Below are 27,936 nucleotides of genomic sequence, written 5' to 3'. Positions count from 1 at the left end.
TAGGAACAAATATCCAGTAATTAGCACTTAATATAAAGGACAGTCTCTGAAAAAACAATATATTAAAAAAGCAATTCTGTTTATTATGTTTCATACAAATAATTTAAAGCAATAGATGTATAAGTCTATTACAGACATTATTCCTGTATTTTACCTATTCAAGTAACCTATTTTAAAATATTAAACAATGGCCACCGTTTGGTTTTATGTTTAAGTCACTTGGTACGAGGGTTACTAAGTTTCACGTTTTGTATATCTCAACACTTTTTTATTTTTGACCTTTGACTTTACCCATGAGATGTTCTCTAGAGTTCATGTTGGGTCTCAACAATATTATGAAACATTTTGGCACAAAAATACAGAGCATCACAGTCCAGCTGGAAGATAAAATAGCAAAGACCTCCATTGCCACAGTATACATGCCATGTGCACTGAGATAGGCCGGGATAAAGGACACCCAGACACTGAGGAAAGCCAACATACTGAATGTGATGAATTTGGCTTCATTAAAACTATCTGGGAGACGTCTGGCCAGGAAGGCAACAATGAAACTTATGGTGGCCAAAAATCCAAGATATCCCAGCATGCACCAGAAAGCAGTGGGTGACCCTTCATTGCAGTTAGCAATGATGACTCCAGGTTTTGTGTCAGTGTCAAGCTCAGAGAAAGGAGGGAATAAGAAAAGCCAAGAAACACATATGACCAACTGAATAAAGGAACTTAACACAATAACAAAGTAGGACACTCTTACTCCTGTCCATTGTCTTAACCTACTGCCTGGTTTGGTTGCATTAAACGCAATAACAACAGTGATGGTTTTGGCCAGAACACAGGAGATACATACAGTGAAAACCATCCCAAATGCCACCTGACGTAGAAGACACATTTGAGGCTGTGGGTAACCAATGAAAACTAAAGAGCAAAGGAAACAAAGGAACAGGGAGAGCAGGAGAAGGCAACTAAGGGAATAGTTATTGGCTCTGACTACTGGTGTTGTTTTATAATATATAAAAATGAACAGTATAACTAGTGGAACAAGAGACGAGAAGATGGAAATTGCTGATAATCCATAACCCAAAGGTTCTTCACGGGAAAGAAACTCTGTGGTTCTTGGTAAGCATTTGTCTCTTTGCAGATTTGGCCATGTGTCCCAGGAACATAAGTGACATTTCACTGAATCTGTAGAACAAAATGATCATTTAGGTCTTTATGTGAAGCAGGAGATATAAAAGGTGCATTACATTATTATACCTGTTTGGTTTGATGTCTGTCCTAGGGGGCACAAAGCACACTCATAGCAGCAAGGCGATTTTCCAGTTACCATCACCCTTCTAAACCCAGTAGGACAACTTGGGCTGCAATTGGAAAGAGGAACCTATAGAATTACAATATAATTACACACAGGTATAGGAATTACAGTACTACTCATATGATTATTGTGTTAATATCAATGAAGTGTAGCTACTCTGTGAAGCACAGGACTGCACATATTAGCTGACCTTTCCTATCTCCCATTACTACAGCATTCTATACAGGGGCTATCATATCACTCATTTCCACATACTCCCCTGATATTGCAGCAAGCAGTAAAAAGAATCCAAAATTATTTTTTAAATATGTTAATGTTAAAAAAATGAAGCAGGAAGGGATGGGACCTTTATTTTTAGCTGGTTGATGAAAACAAAATAAAAGCGCAGATTCTGAATTCATATTTTTGTCTGTCTACACAAATGAGGAACCAGTTAATGAAGGTTTCCTTCTTAAAAGTCCCAATTCTAGTAATACAACTAATGATGCATGGTTCACACATGAGGAAATTCAAAAGAGACTAGAACATGTTAAGATAAACAAAGGTCCGGGGTCAGATGGTATTCATCCCAGGGTACTTAGCGAGCTTAGCTCTGTGATTGCCAAACCTCTTTACTTAATTTTTCACGATTCATTGAGGTCTGTCATAGTGCCGAGAGACTGGCGAATTGCTAATTTGGTGCCTCAATTCAAAAAAGGATCCCGTTCTCAGCCTCAAAACTATAGGCCAGTTAGTCTGACGTCAGTGGTAGGAAAGCTTTTTGAAGGGTCAATAAAGGATAAGATACTGGACTTTATAGCAAATAACAATACATTGAGTGTGTGCCAGCATGGTTTTATGCGTAATAAATCTTGCCAGACTAACTTAATTTGTTTTTATGAGAAGGTAAGCAGGGACCTCGATTCTGGGATGGCAGTGGATGTGATTTACTTAGACTTTGCTAAAGCATTTGATACAGTGCCACACAGAAGGGGGCAGTTGTGGACTCCAGTCCTTAAGAGGGATATAAATGAGCTGGAGAGAGTGCAGAGACTAAGTGCAACTAAACTGGTTAGAGGGAGGGAAGAGTTAAATTATGAGGGGAGACTGACAAGGTTGGGGTTGTTTTCTCTGGAAAAAAGGCGCTTGTGAGGGGACATGATTAGACTTTACAAGTACATTAGAGGACATTATAGACAAATAGCAGGGGACCTTTTTACCCATAAAGAGAATCACGTACCAGAGGCCTCCCCTTCAGACTAGAGGAAAAGAAGTTTCATTTAAAGGAACAGAGTAGGGGGTTCATCACAGTGAGGACAGTGAGGTTGGGGAATGCACTGCCGGGTGATGATTCAGTTAATGACTATAAGAGGGACTTGGATGATTTCTTGGACAGACATAATATCAAAGGCCATTGTGATACTAAACTCTATAGTTAGTATAGATATGGGTATATAGAATTTATGTGAAAATAGGGAGGGGTGTGTGTGGATGCTGGGTTTTCATTTGGAGGGGTTGAACTTTTGTCTTTTTTCAACCCATTTTAACTATGTAACTAAATATGTAACTAGAACATACCTCTCATTTCATACTCTTCTGTTGTCTCATAATCTTGTTATAATCTCGCAAGAATCAAACTAGCCTGTGCTCAGTTAAGAGATTTATGTAAAGAATACTAGGAATGTACCATTACTAATACCAAATGCCCCTCACTCCCAAGTTAGTTCATGACCCTTGTTCGGTGCCCGAATATAGGTTCTACTAGTGCGTGTTCCTGGGTGCTCTATAATTCTACAATTGACGGATTTCTGGAATTTGACCTCTTGCTTGTCCTTGACTATGCTTGTTGCTGAATGCCCTAGACTCTTTGCCAGGATTTTGACCATGAGCCAGTTTTACAAATTCTGTATCACAAATTGGACTTTTGTCTACAAACCTTATTCCTGACTCCAACGTACAAGTGCTGTTAGGCCCTAATGCCTACTTGAAGTTGTAATGGCTAAATGATGCAGTTAATAAAGGACAGTCACACTATACTGATTTCTAGCTACAAAATATAATATAATTCAACACTGGTACTTATGCGTAATAAACAAAGATTCTGAAACAAATTATATTTACACACAATTTTATTCCCAATATTGTTACCTAACCTAGGTAATAAAGTTTATATCTCCATACCTGTGTATTATTATTGGGCCACATAATTCCAGTACTATCTACATTGAAAACTTTTCCATCTGGGGCATTCAAGTCATATCTCCCAACCGTTACATGCTCCAAAGTACCTTTAGTGCTCACATGCCAATTTACAATGTCATATACAGCTGGAGGGTTACCTTTTGCATCAAAAAATATTTGGTTATCATATGTAGTCTGGAAGGATACATTTTTGATATAGTGAAGAAGCTAAAAAAAAACCCAGATTGCATGAATTAGAAAACACTCATAGAATGACATGGTGACTAAATCCTAGAAGTGACAACAGAAGAGTCCCTTACGTGCCAAGGTTGAAATGAAGAAATGTTGGTGCAAGTACCATGATCAAATGGTCCATTTCCAGGAACACAAAGAATCAAATTCTGTAGGGCCCAGGCAATTGCATAAACTGCATTGTATACATTGAGAGATAATCTGTGATAAAATTCCGGTGTTATGTTCTCTAGAGTTTCATTCCCTGTACATGCTCGTATTGTGTCGTTCTCCAGCAAAGTTGCTAAATTCTCCTGACTGAGCCACTTACAGGAAAAGCTCTGCTCCCAATATTCTTTTATAAATGAATCATAAAGCATATCTGAAGGACTGAGGCTGTTGAGGTATTTAGAGAAAATTGGTAGTTGAACACCGTGGATAGCAAAACCAAGAGTGCCAACTACAACCTCTTTGAACCTGTTTTCAGAGTGTACAGCTGAAGTTGCCCAAGCCTCACTGGCTACCCACATAATTCCAGTTACATTCTGTCTTAACAGCTCTTCCAATACAATTACAAAGGAAGATTCAGCATCTAGAACCACCACAACTTTTGCTGTTGATTCTCTAATGACTTGGACGATACGAGGTGCATTCCTGTTAGGTTGACCAGTCAAGATATTCTCAGCAAAGGCTACACAGGCTCCATTATTTATTATTTCCTGCTTTATCATCTGAAGTCCAAATTGACCATAATCATTATCAGTGACAAGAAGACCAACCCAAGACCAACCAAAATGAGAGACCAGCTGGGCTAGACCTTTCATTTGAAATTCATCGCTAGGTATGGTACGGAAAAAGGAAGGAAACAGGTTACGGTTGTTGAGAATTGGACTGGTTGCAAAATAACTAATCTGTAAAAGCAGAATGAAGATAGTCATCACCACACAATTTAATATCATCTAAACAGCAATCTGAAAGGCACAGATGGAAAATGAGGAGCACATTGCAGCAGAGACTAAGTCTAACCCTAAAAGTAAAAGATGTGGGTTTAGAGTGTGACTCCTTTAAATAATGGTACCAGTACGGTTATAACAGATACTGAAAAGGCAAATGTACTAAGCTAAAGTTATTTTCTTTGGTGTATACAATAGAGAAGTCTAAGTTCCAAGACCCACCTCATAACTGTACTGTTGGCTCACCTCAAACTAGTTAGTAGCTGACTCAGGATATGGTTCATAAAGCTTTACTAAACATTCATGTGAACAAGGTACCAGTGCTAGATGGAATACACCCTCGGGTACTAAGAGCTTAGTTCAGTTTTAGATGGGCCTCTATTTCTGATTTTCTCCGAATCTCTTTCATCTGGTATGGTACCTATGGATTGGAGGAAAGCTGATGTAATTCCTATATTCAAAAATGCATTACGACCTCAGCCTGTCAATTATAGACCAGTAAGATCAATATCCATGGTGGCAAATTATTTGTAGGCTTGTTAAGGGATCACATTCAAAATTTTGTCCTAGTGAATGGTTTTATGATGGATACGTCATGTCAGATAGTGATGAGCAAAATTTTTCATCAAGTTTCGCTGCAAAAATGACGCCCATATACTCTAGTGGGTGAAAAAATTGGTTTGTGTAAAAATTTGTCACACAATTTGTTGCGCGTCAAAACAAATGTTGTCACCCATAGACCTCAATGCATTTCAACAAATTTCCGCTTTTCAGAAATCTTTAGTAAAACAAAATGGGTCAGATTCACCCATCACAAACGTCAGACAAATTTGATTGCTTTTTATGATGCTGAACAGGGGGGAAGATCTATTTGTATTTTGCCAAATAGTGCCCCACAAACAACTGCTTTCTAAACTAAGGGTTGTGTCACGATCGGCACCCTAAATTCCGCCTTTAACAGCCGCCTTTCGCCTCGGGAGGAGCCTTTGGCTAATCGAATGCAGCCAGGCCTTATTAAGAGAGGTGCCAAGCGAGGGGTTCTGAACGAGCAAAGGGGCACGATGGTAATGCAAAGTCTCTTGGGCAGATGGTCACGGTACAAGGCGTAGACAGAAAGCGTAGTCAGATCAGGCTGGGTCGGGGCAGGCAGAGTACAAACGGAGTCAGGCAGGCAACGGTCAAACCAGGAGATCAATCAGAAAGGGATTCAGATACAGCGGAGTCGGTTATCAGGCAGGGTCAGGATTCAGAAGTCAGATCGTCAGTAGAAGGCAGGGGTCACAACAGAGTATCAGAATGCAGAATACAGAAGCTTAGATAGCACAGAGGCACCAGGAACTCACAATGAGGAAACCTATAACGGGCAGTGAAGAAATGTATATTGGCCCTTTAAATTCTTTAAACTTTCGCACCATTGCGCGCTGGCGGCTACACACCAGCGCACATGCGCCTATAATTACCTATAGTTACCGGCGTCCCCACCGATGGCGAGGCGGGCATCCCTGCCGCACCACTGGATCACCAGGAAGGTACATTGTTACAGGTTGTTGGGCTTAATTAAGTCATTTACACATGGATAGGAAACTGGCTACAGGATCGGGTACAGAGGGTGGTTGTTAATGGGACATTCTCTACTTGGAGTAAGGTTCTTAGTGGGGTCTCTCAGGGCTCAGTATTGGGTCCACTTTTATTTAACTTGTTCATTAATGACTTAGGGGAGAGTATTGTAAGTAATGTATCAGTGTTTGCAGATGAGACAAAACTATCAGCCCAATTAATTCCATCCAGGATGTGGCACTTGCAACAGGATCTTGACTAACTGGCAATCTGGGCAGCTAAGTGGCAAATGAGATTCAATGTTGATAAATGTAAAGTCCTGCACCTGGGATGTAACAATATCCACTTATACCCTTAATGGGACTGCACTAGGCAAATCCATAATGGAGACGGAGCTTGGAGTCCTTGTAGATAATAAACTTGTCTGTAGCAAGTAATGCCAGTCAGCAGCATCAAGGGCAAATAAGGTCTTGACTTGTATTAAATGGGGCAGAGAGTCACGGGAGGAGGGGGTCCCACTGTATAGAGCACTGGTAAGGCCCCATCTAGAATATGCCGTACAGTTTTGGTCTCCATCACTCAAACAGGACATTATTGTATTAGAGAGGGGACAGAGAAGGGCAACTAAGCTGGTAAAAGGTATTGAAAAATCAGCTATGAGGAAAGACTGGCTAGGTTGGGGTCGCTCACACTGAAGAAGAGGCGCTTGAGGGGTGATTTGATAACTATGTATAAATTAAATGGAGATTATATAATAATCTATTTACCAGTAGGTCCTTCCAGCTGACAATTTTCTCCCTGAATCAGGGGTACAGGCTGATACATTAGATAGGTATAAGAAGGGGTTGGATGGTGTTTAGCAAGTGAGGGAATACAGGGATATGGGAGATAGCTCATAGTACAAGTTGATCCAGGGACTGGTCCCATTGCATCTTGGAGCCAGGAAGGAATTTTCCCCCTCTGAGGCAAATTGGAGAGGCTTCAAATTAGTTTTTTTTTGCCTTCCTCTGGATCAACTGGCAGTTAAGTATGTTATATATATAGATATATATATAGATATATATATATCTATATCTATATCTATATCTATATCTATATCTATATCTATATCTATATATATAAAGAACTTTAACCTATCTTACAAAGTTACTATGTTACTATGTAACTAGTGATGGGCGAATTTGTCCTGCTTTGGGAATTTTCCACGAAATTTGCAAAACTGCATAAAATTCATTAAGCATTAATTTTGACGCCCGCGTCAATTCTGACGCTTGCGTCAATTTTGATGCTGGTGTCATAGTCAATGGGCGTCAGAATAATGTTGATGCGCAAGAATTGACGCGAGCCACTTTTCTGATGCGCATTCAAAATAAATTTGCGAATTTACGCCTGGCGAATTTACTTGCTCATCACTATATGTAACTGATAGTGGTAGTTGTAAACCAGCACAAGCCCAGCCATTTTGTACATTTATACATTTGTGCCTTCAAATATACTTCTTGTAGCTCCCTATATTCTTTTTGCTGAGTTTAAGGGCCAACTCACAAATATTTCGCATGTTTTATCTGTTTATGTTGTGATAGAAATACACTGTAGGAGAAAATTAAAAAACAACCTAGCAAGATTCACGATGAGCATCTGCTGTGGACAACTTTGAAGAATTGAACCTGAAATACTGTTCTAGGGCTGCTGAGCTTCTGGCCTGGAACACTCAGCTTTTAAGACTAAAAGGCATTGCAAATATGTAGGAAATATATGTATATTTTTATAAGTACCTAATATAGTACCTAATATAGAAACACATTGCTCTTACCTGTGGGTATCTGTTGAGTCCCAAGATCTGGGCCATTATAATTGAAACTGAGGACCCTGAATCCCCAATTATACAAGCAAGAGGTGACAGTTTGTTACAGTGATAATTAGCGGTGGTTTCATTCCCTCCGGAAAGCATTGAGAGGGTCCCGTGTGCTGCTTTTCGTAAATTAAAGCAAGTGTCAAACACTTGGAAGCCAAGGGTAATGTTGGGAAGTAGCTCAGGGTGATCATTAATCTCCTCAACTGCAAATATTAAGGCCTGCATGGTTTGGTAATACTGTGGAGCAACCCTAAAAAAAAATATAAAAGAAAATGTGAAAAGCATGTAATAAAAAACCTAGACTGACCAAGCTTCTACATCCCACTCTCAGTGATAGGATACCCTCTAAGGTACTAGGGCTATAAGAAAATGTTACTATGTGATGTGAATAAGTCAAAAACGTAATAAAGGTGGCAATAGGTTTGAGGCTGAGGGTCGAAGACAATAGTTGGCATATTTATCAAGGGTCAAATTTTGAATTGAAAATACTTCAAAATTCAAAAAGACTAACAGAAATTAATGTGTTTTTTTTGGTCGAATAGGCCGTTTTCGATCTAATAGGTCCGTATTTGGCCAAATTCGAATTGTACTAATTGAAGGAATAGAGCATTAGATCAAATTCGATTCGGGAAATTCTTCCCAAAAAAACCCTTTGATTTTTCAAAGCCCACCAATTAACTCCAAATGGGTTCTAGGAGGTCCCCCATAGGCTAAATCAGCAATTCATCAGGTTTTAGATGGCAAATGGTCGAAGTCCAATTTTTAAAGAGAGCGTACATGATAAATTTTGCTATTCTCATTTTTTTCAAATTTGAATCAAATTTGGACTATTCCATAGTCAAAGTCCAAAATAGCTTGGAATTTGAATTTTTCTCATTTGAAAATTCACCACAACCTTTGATAAAACTGTCCCTAGAAGTACAGGTATGGGATCTGTTAGTCTGAAACCCATTATCCAGAAAACTCAGAATTACAGCTGCCTCCCATAGGCTCAATTTTATTCAAATATTTAAAATGATTTTTCTCTTTTTCTGTGTAATAATAAAACATTCGCTTGTACTTGATCCCAACTAAGATATAATTAATCCTTATTGGAAGCAAAACCAGCCTATTGGGTTTATTTAATGTTTATATGATTTTCTAGTAGACAAAGTATAAAGATTACAAATTATCCGGAAAACCCCAGGTCCCAAGCATTCTAGATCAAAGGTCCCTTAGCTGTAGAATTTCAGGACAAGATATCCCCACAGAAACTTTCATCTGGGAGAAATAACAGAAACGGCAGATCACCATAAGAAAAAATTCCCTGGGCTGGAAGTTCTGCACTTCGGCTAATCCTCTATTTTCCAACCAGAATTTGTGAAATGAGAAGCAAGCTCTGAATTCAAGCAGTTCTAAATCTTTTTGGTCATTTCTAGACATTGTAGTGCTGTGATTAGTGATTAGTGAATTTGTCCTGTTTCCCTTCGCCGACAAATTCCCGAAACTGATTGAAGTTAATTTTTTTTACTCATTGAAGTTAATTTTTTTTTACACGCAACAATTTTTGTCACTCCAAATGTATTAAAGTCAATGAGTGTTTTTTCTTATGGCAACTTTTTTGTCTCATGACAATTTTGTGTTGGCGACTTTCTTATCGCTGCAAATACATTTGCAGATGGCGGAATGCAGAATTTCGCAGTGAATCCATGTCTTGCGAAAAAATTAGCTCATCACTGGCCATGATTGAATTGGGGGTAATTTTGTAATCAGATACAAACTGAAAGATAATAATTAGTTAGATTACAATACATAGAGGGGGTGACATGTTTTCATAAGAAGGTCCGTCATCTGGACAAAAACTATTTTGTTGTCCTTATGATAAAAAAGGCATTAAATAAAATAGCTATTGTTTTGTGGTTTTATGCTTTATAAAATTTAAAAAAAATCGAGTTTTAGGGAAATTTCCAAAAAAAAGAATTTTTAGAGAAAAAATAAATATGTGAAAAAGTAGAAATCCAAATGTTACAGACTATATGCTTTTAGTTTCATTATTACTTTATTGCTTCTACAGAATTTCTTTTCAGGCACCTCTCCTATTAATCTTCCATTCTGGCTTCCAAAATGCTGTGTAGTTTGTAGGTCAAGTTCTAACGGCCAAGTAGCAGTTGAAATTCCAAGCTCCAGAGCAAAAACTGTCAATAGTAGAAAGATCTTTTAACAACTTGAACATTTTCTCTAAAAAGTCATGTTTTTTTCATTTCTAAAAAACTTGAGATTTATAAAAAAAACTAAGAAAAACTTGAGTACAAAACCTCAGGACAGTTCAGTAATAGGCAGTCACCACTCCGGAACGTCCATCAAAAGATGAATCCAAGAGCCAAAAATTGAGTGTTTCGTGTCGCACAGGGACCCTTAATCATAGCCTATGATAAAGACACAAAATGCGTCAGGCTTTATCCTTTTAGATGTAATGTAAAATAAAGAATTAGATATTTTTTTATACTCAATTTTTGGCTCTTGGATTCTACTTTTGATGGGCGTTCCAGAGTGGTGCCTGCCTATTACTGAATTGTCCTGAATTACTCCCCTATGCTGAAGGTCTGGGGCATGAGCACCCGGACCCAACTGGGAAACCAATAAGCTTATCCTAATGATACATAAGATTTATGCTTTTCATGATTATTTGGTTCATTATGTAAAACCTCAGCAAGTGAAAGCAGTCCGTGGGAGCTGTGTTGATCCTATTGGACATTTTTTTTTTTTTTTGTCATTCAGACTTTTAGAGGTTTTTAGGGTTTTTTGTAATTAATTGTATGGAAAACATGAATTTTTAGAGGTTTTAGAGATTTTTGTATTTTTCTTTGTATTGTTAAAGGGCACGTTAACCCCAAAACACAAATGTGTCTAATTAAAAGAAACACAACTCTAAGCAACTTTCCAAGATGCATCTATGAACAAAATTTCAGTGCTTTTTAAATTATTTGTAAAAACAATTACACAACGTTTTAGTTCCCCAGCAAAGACAGGTCTGTTAATCTTCTGCCTAGTATAATATTGTTTCAAAAGTCTAAGCCATCAGGGCAGATAATAGAAAGGGACACACACTGCTTTCAATAACTTTACAAATAAAAATAACTTGAAAACAAAAAAAAAAAAAACAATTATGAATGTTTGCTTAGTTGCTTAGAATTATGTTTTCTTTTATTTGGCAAAAAATAATTTTTTGGGTTGACATTCCCTATAATTTGTTTTTTTTTGTTCATGCTTTCTATATTTGGATCTTTAACAAATTACATGACATTTGCATTTTTAGAGGAAATGCATTTATTTGAGAGAATGCTGATATATATGGTCCTCCCCATCATAGGGGCACATTTAATTAAGTCCGAATTTTTGCCATACTTTGCTCAACTATGCAGGCGTTAATTCGCTGTGATTACGCATATTCATCAAAATGCAAAAACTTTGTTTCGCCAAATAAATGTTGGCGTATATCCTCTAACAAAATGTCGTCAGCACAAAAGTTTCTTAGTGAGTTTTCTAAAGCGTTACTTTCTTCCTGGTGAAAATTCATTAACATACTTATGCTTAATTGAAACATGGCAGCTACATAAAGGTCATATATATGTATTTATTAGTGATATTGGTGAAATTGCTGGAAGTGGCCACCTTTTTATTATAAAAACAAAGGAGATCCTCTGTTGTCCTAGACATGAGTCTACCATAAATACATGGGACATGAGCTTCAAATGGTTAAAAAAAAGTCGAAATAACATATTTAACAGTTGCAACTTAAAACGCAATCCCACAAAAATCCCATTTTTTAATGACTTTTTTTTTGAATACAGGATATGATGTCACTGACAAAGTAATGTTGACATCTTAAGAATCCACCACGTAGAATTAGGCGAAGTAGACTTTGGCGAAAAGGGTAACTTGGAAAGTATTGGAAAGTTTACACGTTGATCAATCTGCGGATTAACGATCGTTTGTCTAAGCGAAAATGTGTCGTGCGTTAAGCTTCTCTAGCACTGAGGTTTTTCGCTAGTGAATTGTAAATAGGTGAGGTTGCTGCAAATTGTCAATTTGGGGAATTTTCGCCAAAAAAAACAAAAAACAATTCACCTTTAGAACACTGCTGTCTACATCATATCAAAAACATATTTTACAATACTATTGATCTAATAATACAGCTGCTGAATATCAATAGATAATAACCATGTCTTTCCTACTGTAAAGTTGAGCAACTAATTGTTGTGCCTGGAGGTTCCAGTTATACAGAGGTTCCACATGTCAATTGCACGTACCTCTCACAATGCAGTTCTGGGGGTTTATCAGTAAAATGAAGATCTTTGTAGACTCTGCTCCAGTAAATGGGAAAGGTTCCCCCTATGATAATGTCCCCTGGTTGGCTCAGGTAGTCTCTACTTCTCTCAGTGGACAAGTTGCAGCCTATTTTGGAGTCAGGAATGGCACAGACTTCTATGGATACTGCACACAAAATACACACAGTGGAGAATTTAAACCAATGCATTCTTTGGAGCATCTGTGTGTGGCTGTAAATCTTCCCTATAACCCAACGGATTGCCTCTCTCAGCATGCTACTGTAATACATCACTGAAACATAGAGGTTTTATAGCAGACTAAGTATGTGTAGGCCTAGGGGAAACCATACATTATGAAAAATTATCTAAACTGCACAGGGAAATTTAGTGAATACCAATTTCCCATCAGTTTCACATTTACTCCCTATAGAGAACAATCTACAATGTTAAGGAGTTCTGATTTACGTAATTCAAGTTAAGTAATTCAAGGCAAGCTGCAAAGGGAATTACCTAGAGATAATGGGGTTTGGAGATTCGAAAATAGCTTCAGATTTATACTAATGTTACTTATCTACATTGATAACTCACAAAAAGGTAGTCACATCCGTTATCCCAACCTGTTTTAGATCCAAAAGAATAATTTTGACTCGAAATACCTGGTTGGAACCTGATAGATATGAAGGACAGAGTATTAGTTTTACTCTAGATTATAGAGAATGTTTATCAATAGTGATGAGCTAATTCTTTCAGCATTCATTTTATCAGCCATGAATTCGCAGAGAAATGGCGCACTTCACCATCTGCAATTTTTTCGTGAAACAAAAGTCACCTAAAGAAAAACGCCATTGACTTTAATGTATTTGGAGTGAGAAAAAATAGATACGGTATACACTAGAGTACAAGGAAAGAAGAGGATGGGAGTCGAAAAATGGGCTCACCTCACTGCTGACACTCACATCAACCAGTGGTGGTATGGATATTCACTAGTGATCAGGATTTTTTTTTCAGCAGTCATGGATTTGCAGTAAAATTCCGCATTTCAACATTTCGTAGAAAAAAAACTTGAATTTTTCCTGATTTATTAAATCCTGATGGTGTTAAAAGTCTGAATAAAAACGTACTCCAACTCAGACCTGCCGAGTTCATGTAGAAGTCAATGGCAGATGTTCTATTGTCCATAATGAAGATATGCCGATCAGCGTTGGCTTTTGTGGTCTTGGTTGTCGAATCCAAAAAAGTTGCAGGTTTCGGGTGTCACACCCAACAAATGTTGCAGTCAAACTGTCCATTTAAATGGAAAACAGAAGCAATAAAATACCTAGGGATACATATACTGGTAGACCTTACTAAGTTATCAAATCTTAACAAAACGACCCTTCTCGCCCAAACTGTAAATAACCTTAAACATTGGCATATCACATATTTATCTTGGTTTGACCGAATACGACTGAATAAGATCGAGGCTTCTATATAAAATTCAAACTATGATGGTTCAGTCCCGAAACATTTTTTCGAGGTGTTACAATCTACATTCACTAATTCATTTGTGAAGGGGCAAATCACAGGATAAGTAAAAATAACTTAAGGAAACATAAATCGCAAGGTGGACTTGGTCTCCCATGTATAAAGAAAGATACATACCTCCCTCAGACCAGACATGAGTAACAAAAATATACAAAGAAACCCTCACCCAGGCAGACCAATAGCTGAAATATGCCCCCTATCTTATTACCTAAACTGGTCCTCTCTCACCAATAATAGGAAACCCAAATTTTTCTCCGGGTATAACAAAAGGTACTTTTCTGGGAAAACAATACATTGAGAGTTTCACATGAGTTCAAGTTGTGAAAGAAAAACAGCTCTTGCCATTACTCTCAGTTCATCTGAATCAGAATCGTTTCTATCCTAATTGAAACACGCCCAACTTGGACATTGGTTTGGGGATCCTGCCAACAGGAAAATCAGAAATATACCACCTCCTGCTTTTGAAGACCTCTGTTTACAAACAACTCCAATCAGATATACAATTTCCTTATTGTATAAAATATCAGAACCCAAGGATACAACTACACTTCCCAAATACACAGAATAGTGGGAAAAGGATTTATGAACTAAATATTCTGAAGAACAAACTTACCTCACCCATAAGTTTTCTATAGCCTGTAAAGCACAAGAAACAAACTACAAAATTATATTCAGATGGTACAGGTGCCTGGGAATCTTACACAAAATATATTATTATTAATAACATGTATTTATTGAGGGCCAATATATTGCCCAACAAAATGTGTTTATACAACTAAATCACATGAATCACATACTTAGAACATATGGAGCTACATAAATCATGATGACCAATACCGGTACAAAAGGTAAGGGAAGGCCCTGTGCAAAAGAGCTTACAATCTCTTAATGTCTTAATGTGAGAGGCCGAAGGAGAGAGTTCTGAGCAAGCAAGGGAACCACGCAAGGGGGTTTTAGTCAAAAGCCAGGCCGGGTCAGTAACAATTAGTCAATGGGGTACAGATACAGGAGACGTAGGAATGGTCAGGGTCACAGGCCTGGTCAAACACACCAAAATTGCAGTACACAGCAGGATCCGAGAGAGTAGTGGAAAACCAGGCAATAACCAGGACAGGCAGCAAACTAGACATAAGCAGTGTCAGTATCAGATCAAAAACACAGAGAAAATGCATCCAGGAACTATAAAAATAGACCTAATGTTGGACACTGACAATTGGCGCCTGCATCTTTAAATATTTGAATTTTGCGCCAATGTGTGATGACCTCATGGCACCTGGACGCTTATCCTGGAAGCAGCTGGCACGCGTGCAGGACCAGAAGAACATCGCGCATTGGTGCACAAACAACTTAAGGCTGCGGGAGTCCTTGCTGCCCCACTACACCACCAGGGTAAGTTCTCACAGTGGTATCGCATTATGCAGAGTGAGGGGAGGCTTCTCTAAAAGTGTGTTTTAAGAGATCTTTTGAAAGCAGAAAAGTTAAGAGAAAGTCAGACAGTTCGTGGGAGAGAGTTCCAGAGGAGGGGTGCAGCCCTTGCAAAGTCTTGAATGGGAGCATGTGAGGAGGTAATGAGAGAAGAGTTGAGTAGCAGGTCAGTAGAGGAGTGTAGAAAGTGGTTGGGTGAGTATATAGAGATGAGTTCAGAGATGTAGGGTGGGACAGAGTTATGAAGTGCTTTGAATGTCAGGGTCATTCATTTGAATTATATTCTGAAAGGTAGTGGAAGCCAGTGCAGGGATTGGCATAGTGGCATCGCAGAGGAGGAGCGGTTGCTGAGGTTTATGAGCCTCGCAGCAGTGTTCATTATGGACTGGAGAGGTGACAGTCGGCAGGGAAGGGCAATTTAAAGAGAATTACAATAGTCTAGACGTGATATGACGAGAGAGTGAATAAGAAATTTGGCGGAATCTTGGGTGATAAATGATCATATTTTGGGGATGTTCCTTAGGTGGAAGTGACATGATTTAATAAGTGACTAGATATGAGGAGTGAAGAACAGGGAAGAGCCTAGGATAACCCCAAGACACCGGTCCTGGGGAGAGGGGGTGATAGTGGAATTGTTAGCTATGATAGATGTTACAGGTGTCAGCTGGAGGAAAGAGAACCATTTCAGTTTTAGAGAGGTTTAATTTAAGGTAGCGTTGCAACATCCAAGTAGTGGTAGCGGACAGGCAGGAGGAGACCCGAGTTAGGAGTTCTGGGTTGGGATCAGGAGAGGAGAGATAGATCTGAGTATCGTCAGCATAGAGGTGGTAGTGGAAACCATACAAGTTGATTAGTTTGCTGAGGAAGGAAATATAGAGGGAGAAAAATAAGGGGCCCAGGACAGAGCCTTGAGGAACCCCAACAGAAAAATGTAGGGGAGAAGATACTACTCCATTGTAGGAGACACTGAAGGAACAATTAGTTAGGTAAGAAGAGAAACAGGACAGGGCAGTGTCATGTAGGCCAAGCGAATGGAGGGACTGGAGGAGGAGAGGGTGATCCATAGTGTCAAATGCAACAGAGAGATCAAGCAGTATTAGTAGTGAGAAATGGTTTTTGGCTTAAGCTGTTAAAAGGTCATTCACTCATGTAGTTAAGAGATGAAAGGAAGCAGAGATATAGGTCCGGACAACATTGGAGGGATTAAGAGAGGGTTTTTTCAGGATGGGGATATCCCAACGTTTATAACTTATCCTGGATGTAATGAGAAAGTGGGATCCCCTATACACATATGGTGGTCTTGTAATATTCTGAAAACCTTCAGGGAGAAAATATTTAAAATAATCAACTTGGTAACAGAGATGGATTTGCAACTAGCTCCTTAGGACTTTTTATCCTGGTAATGCATTGAAATATTAATGGTCATTAACAGGATTTTACCTAAGTGCTGCCCAAACTGTGATACCTTTCCACTGGAAATTTACTAACCCACCAACTATAACTTAGCGGTTTGAAGAAATGGGTAACACTATGCGAATGGAGGAAATACTTAGGGGGTTATTTATCAAAGGTCAAATTTAAGAGTAATGTGATTTTTTTTATCTCAAATAATTTTGATTTTATTCACAATTCTAATGATATGTTATTTTTGAAAAAATTCAAACGTCTAAAATTCAATTGAATAGTCCTGACCCGAAAACTCAAATTGAATTTGAATCAAATTCGAATCAAGTTTTCCTCCGAAAAAAACCCCTAGACTTTTGCACATCTGATTTTGTTTTCTCCCATGGAAGTCTATGGGGCATCATTTTTGAGGTGACACTTGTCAAAAATTTGGCTCTTAATTACTGTTAACATCTTCAAATAGTTCCAGGGACCTCTGCCATTGACTTCTACATGAACTCGACAGGTTTTAGTTGGAGAATTGTCGAACTGGAACTGTTTGCAGGGTCAAGGTGTGATAAATCTCACATTCAAATTTGAGTTGATGGTTTTGACCAAAAAAAAATTCAAAAATTTGAATTTACCATTTGAACCTTAGTAAATCTGCCTCCTACAACCCGACTAAGAACATTTTTACTGTATATAGATGATGTAGTATGTATTGCTGAGTCTTGTGACATAGTTAATGAATTATCCCATCATTTTAATTACTGAATGGCTTGGCAACTACTTTCTCCTCTCATTCTCATTGCTTTCATTTTCCCTAGTTATTTTGATTTGGTATGTTGTCTTTTTTTTCTTTTTAACAAGTTAATTATAATGTTAGCCACTGCTGGTATCCAGACTGAATGAAAGAAAATTAAGACACATTTTTCTATGTTTTATAATAATTAGTAGGCTTATTTCAACTGCGATGCTTAGACAATTGCATAGGATGGAGAGCTACTCGCTTAAACTCTTTGCGATATTGTGATATTGTGGTCTTCCAGCACCATCCTCTGAGGCTTTAACATTAGTGATGGACGAATCTGTCCAAAATCAGTCCAAAAATTTGCGAAAACGCATTGAAGTCAGTGGACGTCAAAATAATTTTGAGGTGCGTAAATTTTTATCCGAGCGACTATTTTGTCCAAATGTATTAAAGTGAATGGGGGCGGAACAAATTAGCCGCAAATCCATGCTTTGCGAATTTATTTGCCCATCGCTATTTAACATGATAATCTTCTAGAAAGCTGTTTTGCTATACACCTTCGTTATTTGTAATATATCTTAGGGATTTCTGCAGTAATGCAAAAGTTTGCCCAGGTCTTGTAATCCACAAAATAGATATTGGCCTTCAAACAAGCAACAGTAAATTAGTCAAGCTCATTGGTTGATATGGGTTACTACACCAGTAGTAACTTTGCATCCCTGCATTTGGGGATTTTTGGGGTAATTAATAAAACATTACATTAACCCATCAAGCAGTAATAACCTTAAAGGCCAACAAATGATTTAAGGCAGGATTACCCATAATTAACACAACATTTCCTAATTCTCTTTGGTAGTTATTATTAGTTTTATTTATGTAACCCCAATTTGGCTTAAATAGACACATACCAACTAGTGTGGTAGAGTATGGTCTGCACTGGACCCTCTCTCACCAGGATGGGTTTTGGTAAGTGGAAAGAGCATGTGCTGATGTTGTTGAACTACACCTCACTACTGCCAAAGGTGCAAAAGAACCAGGAGTTCTTTGCATAACAGTAGAACAGTCTTTATTCAGTTAAAAAGCGCCAAAGGATTATATTACACACACAGGAGGTAGTCAAAATACATGCTAGGTACATCAAGGGTTTAGCAGACACAGCAATGAAAGACACCCCAGGAGGAATAGCACGGGGAGTTGAACATATCACCTTCCAGGTTGTCAGTACTAGGGATGGGCAAATTTTTTCGCCTTGTATCACCAAAAAAATGACGCTCATAGACCTGTACGGCATTGTGCGTCAAAATAAAAAGACGCGCGTCAGATGTGGAACAGGGATACAACAATAATCTGATTACATTGTCAGTACTGTGGTCCCTTCACTACAGGCAAGCAGGGCCTGGGGGAGAGATACTCCCTTCTATCCTCCTTGGTGGAGCTTGAAGCTGCTCTTACTAACTAAACCTCGCTGGCTCACTCTCTCTAGAGAGTGCTATTACAGTGGTGATCCCACATACTAGCTTCACCTCATTCACGGGTTCCCTTTACCCGACTTCTCTAAAGGGGTGTCCCTTTAGGGCCTAACACTTCTGGGGCCTTGTTGACTCCAGGCTCAGTGGACCTTCCATTGAAAGAAATCATCAGCACTGGCGCTGACGTTGACTGTGGCGTTGACCAGCTGCCGTAGATACCATTGTCCCAGCGCTTGGTCTAACCCACACTCTGGAGTTGACCAGCTGCCAGAAATGAAAAAAGTCAATATTTGGACTTCCACCCAAATCAACTGCTGCAGGCCAAAGAGGAAGGATCTCCCCCTACAAAGCACTTTGTTACAGTGATGGAGGATATGGTCATCAACCTAGGGCCAATGAAATGGGTATGCAAAATAGGCACAAATATTTTAAATGGGTTTTAACCAAGCAACAGGGAAAGGAGGGCCATTATACTTATGGGTCGCTACATTTATATACCATTGCCTTCACTGCACACAGATACTCCTATATTTTTGTTTCATGTAATGGAACATTCTCTTTTGGGACTGGCTTATTTTCCAAACTGAGAAATGGATAGTTAGCTTTACTGTTTAAACAATTAGTCATACTTAGCTCGGTACTGACATTCCCCATGGCCTACTTATCTTCATAATATATAGAGCAAACTTAGAAAGCCCATCACAGGATTAATGACTAAGGCAGTGTGACATGATGGTTCACTGAGATGTTTCTTTATAACATGAAGGGTTGTCCTGCGACCATCTACATTGTGCTCTCCACAGAATGGATTTTCAGGACCTTTGCTATAGGAGGGTTGACTAGCACAGACTCTGAATTCAGTTGCAGCTTGCCCAGTGAGAGAATTAGTGGCTATCTTAGCCACCCTGGAGATATTGTTATAGGAGGAACCTTTATGGTTCATGTGGACAGTGCCTTTAATGATATTGATTTTACAAGGAAACCCCAAGAACTCCAGTGCCTGACGTAAGTAACATGGTGGTGTTGACCGTCTAATTAGATCAGAAATTCACAGCATAGATAACTTACATAGTTACATAGTTAAGTTGTGTTGAAAAAAGACCAAAGTCCACCAAGTTCAACCCCTCCAAATGAAACCCAGCGTCTATACACACACACACCGACCCCTCCATACACTCACATACATTGTATACTCATATCTATAAACTACAGATTTTTACAAGTTGTTTTAGAATTTTACTATCACATGACTTGAGGTTAATGTGCTCCACATCTTATTTCTAATGAGCAGGGCTCTCATTACCTGTTCATCTGTATTGGTTAGGATTTGCAGGTTATCTGTATGTTTGATGTTTATTCATACTTCTGGACTTCTATACACTCTTGTGCTGTAGAATATTTTAGCTTTTGTTCATAATACAGGTACGGGACCCATTATCCAGAAACCCATTATGAAGAAAGATCCAAATTATGTTATGGCCACCTCCCATAGACCCCATTATAAACAAATAATGCATATTTTTACAAAAGGATTTCCTTTTTCTGTGTAATAATAAAACAATACCTTGTACTCGATCCCAACTAAAATATAATTAATCCTAATTGAAAACAAAACAATCCTGTTGGGTATAATTCATGTTTAAATATTTTTTTTGGAAGACATAAGGTATGGAGATACAAATGACGGAACTATCCCTTATCCGGAAAACTCCAGGTCCTGAGCATTCTGGATAACAGGTCCCATACCTGTAATATTAATACTGATTACTTTTGTCTGTGTTAGTGACTTCATGAATACTTAATGGTTGGTTTGCCTTTAAGTTAAACTTTAGTATGTTAAAGAATGGCTAATTCTAAGCAACTTTCAATTGACCTTCATTTTAGATTCTTTCCAGCTTTCAAATGGGAGGGGGGGTCACTGACCCTCTCTAAATACAAATGCTCTGTAAATCTGGCCATAGTTCTGATTTTATCCTTATATTGGATGAATGACCCAACGTCCCAATCTTCCGACCTGCCACTAACCATTCAGATTAAATAAAGTAGTAAAAGAACAAATCAGATGATGTTCTACCTATGACAGAAATCGTATGAAAATAATGTCCGACAAATTCCAGAGACAGTCATCAACAGATAGTTAGATCTTAGTTAGCCGGGAGAAATCTTTTAACCTGTCCCATTGGCTAAACGAATGATCGCCATGGTATGAAAAATGTCGGGACAATCCATTCAAAAAATCGTATGAAGCTTTGATTCGTACATCTTTGCTTCTATGTTCACCTTTAGGCTATGAATGTATTGTTATTGCTACATTTTATCCCATCTTTCTATTCAGGCCTCTTCTATTCGTATTCCAGTCTCTTATTCAATTCAATGCATGGTTGCTAGGGGAATTGTTAAAATAACAAACTGGAAAGCTGTTAAATGAAAAGCTAAATAACTTAAAAAATCACAAATAATAAAAAATTAAAAACAATTGCAAATGATGAATACCACTCTTTACATTATTCTAAAAGTTAATTTGAAGGCAGGGGTGTAACTACAGAGGAAGCTGACCCTGCGCCTGCAGGGGGCCCAGGAGGTATAGGGGCCCAGGAGGTCCTAATTTATATACAATTTCAATAAATATTGGTAAAACAGGTCAACCTCTAGACATTTTGGGGCCTAAAAAATAATTTGCTGTGGGGCCCAGTAACATCTAGTTACACCACTGTTTGAAGGTAAGCAACCTGTAACGTTCACAGCGGAAGTCGCTGTAACAGGAGTTAGTCTCACACTTGGAAGGGGGTATGGTGGAAGCCCAGGGGGATAGCCATAAGCAAGTGGAGAAGGCATAGGGATTTTGCAGGTTTAATAGTAACAGAAGAAAACAGGAACAGGCTAAAATCAAATACAAGGTCAAGACAAAGTCATTACCAGGAAGGCAAGGAATGCTGGAACAAGATCACAGGAACAAGAACACTGGAACTAGGATTTCAGGAACAAGGAACGAAGGTTATCCAGGAACAAACAAATTCAAAGCTGAGGGCGGGGTTAATAAAGGGAAGGTGATTGGGAATAGGAAACACATGAGGGTAAACGAGGTGGCTGGAGAACAGGGAGGAGACATACTGGGAACAGGCAGATATACAGGTTAATGAAGAGATCAGGACCAGCCCCGAGAACCTCCAGTGGCTCACATGGTAAGTGCAGTAAAAACACCAAAAACAAGGGTTTAAGTCCAGGGCTGGTCCTTACATAACCCTTTTAAAGGGATTCTATCATGATTTTTGGGGTGTAGTTTTTTTTTAAACAATCCATACATTGACCACCATTTTTTACTTGAAGTGCAAGTATGATTGAACTAAAATGAAACCAAAAGTTGTGTGTATTACATTAAAGCTTTTATTATATATTATACTTTACTATGTATCCAAGTATATTTAGTACCGTCTCATCAATAGAATTGAAACCATCTCCTTTTTAACATTTTATCTTAGGTTTGCTCCAGAGTATTACCAGAGCATGCAGGCATTAGTATTTGCTGTGGAGGAGATTAACTCAGACACTGAACTTCTTTCCAACATTACATTGGGCTTTCAGATTTTAGACACTTGTGTCACATTGAGGAAAGCAGCCCAAGGGGCTCTTTCCATGTTATCAGGAGGAGAGGGGATAACTCCAAATTATAAATGGTACAAAGGGGGACGTCTTGCTGGTGTTGTTGGTGACTCTGGGTCCTCACGATCAATTCTTATGGCCCAAATCTTAGGACTATATCGATATCCACAGGTGAGAGCAATATCCTTTATTAAAAATACATCTCTGTTGATTAACTCAGAGATAAGCATTTGTAGATTGCATTCATTAAGGTGCATCTTATGAATACTTTGCAGAATCTGTCATTTTTGAAATTGAAAGGAAATTTCCATTAATTGGCCCACAATTTCATCAAAGTGTGAAGTAAAATAGTAACATAGTAACATAGCAAGTTGGGTAGAAAAAATGAAACATGTCCATCAAGTTCAACATTTTAACTCTATATATAAAAACTGCCAGTCAGTTGATCCAGAGGAAGGAAAAACCCCAATTTGAAGCCTCTCCAATGTGCCTCAGAGGGGGAAAACACACTGATTTAATTTAAAATGGGCATGTGATCTACTATTCAAAATGGCGAGTCCTGGTGTTTCCATGATAAGAGGTCTTGACTTTGAGAGGCCTGATAGATTTGCAGCCTGGTTTTAAAACAATTCCATACATGACCACAGTTGCTGGCCTCACATTGCTTCCCAATCACTGCTTCAAATAACTGCACCAAAACAGGATTCTTTTATAATAATTAAAAAAATATATATAGTCTAGGACATTATCCCCCAATGAATAAAATAGTATTAGCATTCATAATACTTTATCATATGCCTGAGATTCAATATCACTCATCCCTAGTCTAAAATTACTGGGCAAGTGGGCCTGGGTTTACAATTCCCACGTACTGACCTTTCCTTCCCAACCGTTGAATCTCAGATTCCTCTATTATACAATGAGCTAAACCTCCATCGATTCAATTGTATTCACACAGCTGCTCCCAGGAGACACCATGCCCGGTAGTGGCCCAATACATTTCATCTTTTGGCTATCCAAAGACCTCTGACTAGTTCAAGCCTTTACTTCATTGCCTGCCCAAATTGACAGATCTTAAAACTAAACCTCCCTAATTTAATTTTTTTAAAAATAAATATTTCAAGTCAAATAAAAAGAGCGGGTTAATGCCTGCTAACACCCAGGGCTGGAACTAAGGACAGGCAGCAGAAGCATGTGCCAAGGGTGCAAAGCTTGGGAGGTGCTACCAAAACTATAATCAACCTGCCTGTACCCTTCACCTTCACTCACACTTGACCTAATCACCCAAATAATCTCCCCTAGCCCCCAAGTCATCAAATATCTAGTCTCCTAGCGCTTCTTTCTGACATTGGCTTCTGAGGAACTGGCAAGTTTTAGCCACAACATGTTATGAATTTCAAATAAAGTTTGTTGATTTTAAAAAATATTTGAACGCCCTTGTTGCTGGTAGATCTCATGAGTGTCTCCTTTGCCTGCTATACCTGTTACCTGTTACCTGTTACATTTTCTCCTGAGTGGAGTGGAGATTTTAAAATGAGAATTCGGTGGCTGTGCTGGTGAGCACTTTATTACCATGTCCTTTGCTTCTTTCTGTAGAGGCTACACCTTTTACATATTAATTGGAATTTGCACAAAGCTTTCTATTTCCAAAGCATAATCAAGAATGTTCCATATATCACATAAGTACCACATACATATTTTCATTTTTGTTCCCTTCATTTTATTCTTACAGATCAGTTATTTTGCAACAAGTCCTCTTTTGAGTGACCGTTACCTGTTTCCTTCCTTTTTCCGTACTATACCTAGTGACGAATTTCAGATGAGAGGCTTGGCCCAGATGGTTTCTTATTTTGGCTGGTCTTGGGTTGGCCTCCTGGCTAGTGATAATGATTATGGTCAGTATGGATTTCAGATGGTAAAGCAGGAGATAACAAATGCTGGCGCTTGTCTGGCTTTCTCCGAGATTATTTTGACTGGTCAGTATAACAGGAATGCTCCTTATCTTGCCCAAGTCATTAAAAGAACAACTGCAAAGGTTGTGGTTGTTGTAGCCTATAATTTTGTGGTTGTCGTGGAAGAGCTCTTGAGACAAAATGTAACTGGGAAAATCTGGTTGGCCAGTGAATCTTGGTCAACTTCAGGTTTACTCTCTATTGAGCGATACCAAGGAATATTGTTGGGCACCATTGGTTTTGCCATTCATAGTGGGCACATGCCAATGTTCAATACATATCTCAACAGCCTGCATCCATCAACAAATCTTTATGATCCATTTATAAAGGAATTTTGGGAAGAAGCTTTCTCCTGTAAGTGGCTGAGTCAGGAAAACATTGTTTTGCGAATAGAGAATACAACAGAAATATGTACAGGAAATGAAAAGTTGGGGACTATATTAAAAGAAGAATATCAGAGAGAGTCCCTTACTGTATATACTGCTGTTTATGCCATTGCATGGGCCCTACATAATTTGTTAAACTGTACTCCTGGAACTGGACCGTTCCATCATGGGCATTGTGCCAGCATCTCTTCATTTTACCCTTGGCAGGTAAGGAAGGACTATTTTAAGTATATTTGTGTCTGTGATTTTGTTGCATGGTGTTTTTCTAACATAAATGTATTTCAAATTTTTAGCTTCTCCACTATGTCAAAAATGTAAACTTTAAGACCAAAGGAAGGAAGCAAGTTGCTTTTGACGCAAAAGGGGATTCTCTTGCAGTTTATGACATTGTAAATTGGAAAATGAGCACCAATGGAAAACTGGAACAGGTTGTGATTGGTATTTATAATGCCAGTGCTATTGTAGGCAAAACCTTCAATGTAGACAAGTCTGGAATTACATGGATCAACAACAACACTCAGGTATGTAAGACTGTAATGCTAATGAAAGCTTCCAGTCCCCTAAATAAAAATAAATTGCTACCAAAATAAATAGTGACATAATCACTGCAAGGGCCAATTGTGTCCACTGGGTTTAAGTTTAATTGGACAAGGGACTATTTTTGAAATTGCCTGGCAACCACTTATGCCAGTGGATGTTGATTGGAAAAGCTTACGGATGCCTTTCAAGGCAACTATTACCTGACAAACACTGGCACAAGCCCATGGCAAGTTATATCAACATAGTTCTGGTTGACATCTTGGTTTAGTGGTTAGCAACTCGGTCTTGCAGAGCTGGAGTCATGAGTTTTATTCTGATGCTCTCCATGTATCTGTGTTCTCCTGCACCCCAAAAATACTCAATAGACATACAATGAAAATATATCAATACCTTTCACAGTCCTGATTTTTGTTTGCCCGAGAAAATGGTACCACAACCAAGTGCCCATTTTGTGACTGGTATTCAGGAATTGTTTAAACTTTTTGAATAACGAGAATCCACTTCATTATGTCAATAAATCCTTTGTAATGTCCATAGATTCCTCTTTCCAAATGCAGCCTCAACTGTAACTTAGGATTTTGGAAGGTAACTGTACCAGGAAAACCCTCTTGCTGCTATGACTGTGCCCAGTGTCCCCAAGGTCAGATTTCAAACCAGACAGGTACTGAAATATTATTTTCTATTCTTGGAAAAAACATCACTTATAAACAAGCTAATATGAATTTTGTTCCCCAGATGCTGTGGAATGTCACCCATGTTCCTGGGACACATGGCCCAATCTACAACAGGACAGATGTTTACCAAGAACAACAGAGTTTCTTTCCTATAAAGAACCTTTGGGCTACAGCTTAGCAGCCACGTCATTTTTCTCCTCCCTCATCCCACTTGCTCTTCTGGGTGTTTTTTATTTTTTCAGAAAGACACCAATAGTTCGAGCCAACAATTATTCCCTTAGTTGCCTTCTCTTACTTTCTCTGTTTCTCTGTTTCCTTTGCTCTTTAGGGTTCATTGGTTACCCACAAGCTGAAATGTGTCTTCTGCGCCAGGTGGCATTTGGGATGGTTTTTGCTCTTTGTATCTCCTGTGTTCTGGCCAAAACCATCACTGTAGTTATTGCTTTTAATGCAACCAAACCAGGCAGTAGGTTAAGAAAATGGACAGGGGTGAAAGTGTCCTCTACTGTTATTATAATTTGCACCTCTATTGATTTCTGCATATGTGTGACTTGGATGACATTCTTTCCTCCTTTTCCTGAACTTGACACTTACACCAAACCTGGATTCATCATTGTCTACTGCAATGAGGGCTCACCCCTTGCTTTCTGGTGCATGCTGGGATATCTTGGCCTTTTGTCTTCCATTAGTTTCATTGTTGCATTTCTGGCTAGACAACTCCCTGACAGTTTCAATGAAGCCAAATTGATCACATTCAGTATGTTGGCTTTCCTCAGTGTCTGGTTGTCCTTTATCCCGGCCTATCTCAGTGCACGGGGCATGTATACTGTGGCAATGGAGGTCTTTGCCATTTTGTGTTCCAGCTGGTCTCTGGTTGGTTGTATCTTTGTACCAAAATGTGCCATTATATTGTTTAAGCCCAACCTGAACTCCAAAGAACATCTCATGGGCAGAGGTAGAAGCAAGAAAACATAGAAGGTTCCGATAGTTCAAAACTGTACATATAAAAATTTAATATATGAAACCTTGAACCTGGACTTTCCAGGTCCTTATAACCTGCCCACTGCCCTACTCATTTTCATTTATTTATGCATATTTTTTAATATGCTAATACGCTGTATAAAATTGTTATATGTTTTGTGGTCCTCTGTACTGTAACTGTGATAGAAACAACAAACAAGATAGCAGAAGACATTGTTTGAAACACTTACCACGTAGATAAGGTGGTCCATGTGCACTGACTCCAGAACTTCAGCTTGGGCAGTGGATAAACCAATAGCATCCGGACACTCAAAAGCTCCACAAAGATTGCAGAAAATCAGTATAAAAAGTATTTATTGCAAACTACATTAAGGGGGTTATTTATTAAAGTCCGAATGGTAAAAACTCGAAAAATTAGAAAGAAATGCAAAAAGTCACAATCCGAAAATGCTCCATTTTCAACCTGTCGAGGTCCTGTAGAAGTCAAAGGCAGAGGTCCTATTTGCAATTTGAAGATATTTGCACCGATTTGCACTGGGTTTCGTATTATAATCCGAACATTTCGGAAAAAAATTGAAAAAATCAAGGTTTTTGCTGATCTGATTTTTTCATGTTTTTTTTAATGATAAATAATATTATTAATTAATCAGAAAAATTTAGATTTTAGTAAATAATCCCCTAAATGATCAATATCTGATATCTTTTGGCAACCCTTGTGGCTTTTGAGAGCCCGGCGTCACTCCATGCACAATGACATTGTTAGAGACCACAGCCAAGACACTGGTTCAGTTTCCTCTTTTTATCCTAAATAACAGAATTTAAACCCAATATTTCTTCAAATTTCTTGGAAAACTGTATTTAAAATCTACTGTCAAAAGA

The 27,936-nt window shown here is 38.5% G+C and overlaps 2 protein-coding genes across 2 annotated transcripts; one reads left to right on the top strand and one right to left on the bottom strand.

The window, feature by feature from the left end:
• Positions 1-74: 74 nt before the first annotated feature.
• LOC108703532 (vomeronasal type-2 receptor 26) lies at positions 75-21,943 on the bottom strand. The gene is made up of 4 exons (XM_018239704.2): positions 21,841-21,943; positions 8,024-8,315; positions 1,252-1,375; positions 75-1,179 (listed from the first exon to the last, which is right to left on the bottom strand). The coding sequence occupies exons 2-4, from the start codon at positions 8,288-8,290 to the stop codon at positions 269-271; spliced, it is 1,302 nt and encodes a 433-aa protein (XP_018095193.1). The 5' UTR covers positions 8,291-8,315; positions 21,841-21,943; the 3' UTR covers positions 75-268.
• LOC108703414 (extracellular calcium-sensing receptor) lies at positions 15,148-27,617 on the top strand. Its single transcript, XM_041587778.1, has 7 exons — positions 15,148-15,285; positions 19,691-19,929; positions 22,404-22,695; positions 24,257-25,069; positions 25,156-25,383; positions 25,940-26,042; positions 26,138-27,617. The coding sequence occupies exons 1-7, from the start codon at positions 15,148-15,150 to the stop codon at positions 27,049-27,051; spliced, it is 2,727 nt and encodes a 908-aa protein (XP_041443712.1). The 3' UTR covers positions 27,052-27,617.
• Positions 27,618-27,936: the final 319 nt, after the last annotated feature.

This window comes from Xenopus laevis, chromosome 3S, assembly GCF_017654675.1.
Source record: "Xenopus laevis strain J_2021 chromosome 3S, Xenopus_laevis_v10.1, whole genome shotgun sequence".
NCBI lineage: Eukaryota > Metazoa > Chordata > Amphibia > Anura > Pipidae > Xenopus > Xenopus laevis.
Note: the sequence above shows the minus strand (reverse complement) of the source record. Positions and strands in the feature narration are given on the sequence as shown.

Excerpts from the sequence above, each read along its gene's own strand:
- LOC108703414 (XM_041587778.1), top strand. The coding sequence starts at position 15,148 with ATGTGTGATGACCTCATGGCACCTGGACGCTTATCCTGGAAGCAGCTG. Across the intron at positions 25,070-25,155 it reads CTTCATTTTACCCTTGGCAG|CTTCTCCACTATGTCAAAAA; the intron begins GTAAGGAAGGAC and ends TCAAATTTTTAG. Across the intron at positions 25,384-25,939 it reads GGATCAACAACAACACTCAG|ATTCCTCTTTCCAAATGCAG; the intron begins GTATGTAAGACT and ends TAATGTCCATAG.
- LOC108703532 (XM_018239704.2), bottom strand. The coding sequence starts at position 8,290 with ATGCAGGCCTTAATATTTGCAGTTGAGGAGATTAATGATCACCCTGAG. Across the intron at positions 1,376-8,023 it reads GACTCAACAGATACCCACAG|GTTCCTCTTTCCAATTGCAG; the intron begins GTAAGAGCAATG and ends GTAATTCTATAG. Across the intron at positions 1,180-1,251 it reads ACAGACATCAAACCAAACAG|ATTCAGTGAAATGTCACTTA; the intron begins GTATAATAATGT and ends TTTGTTCTACAG.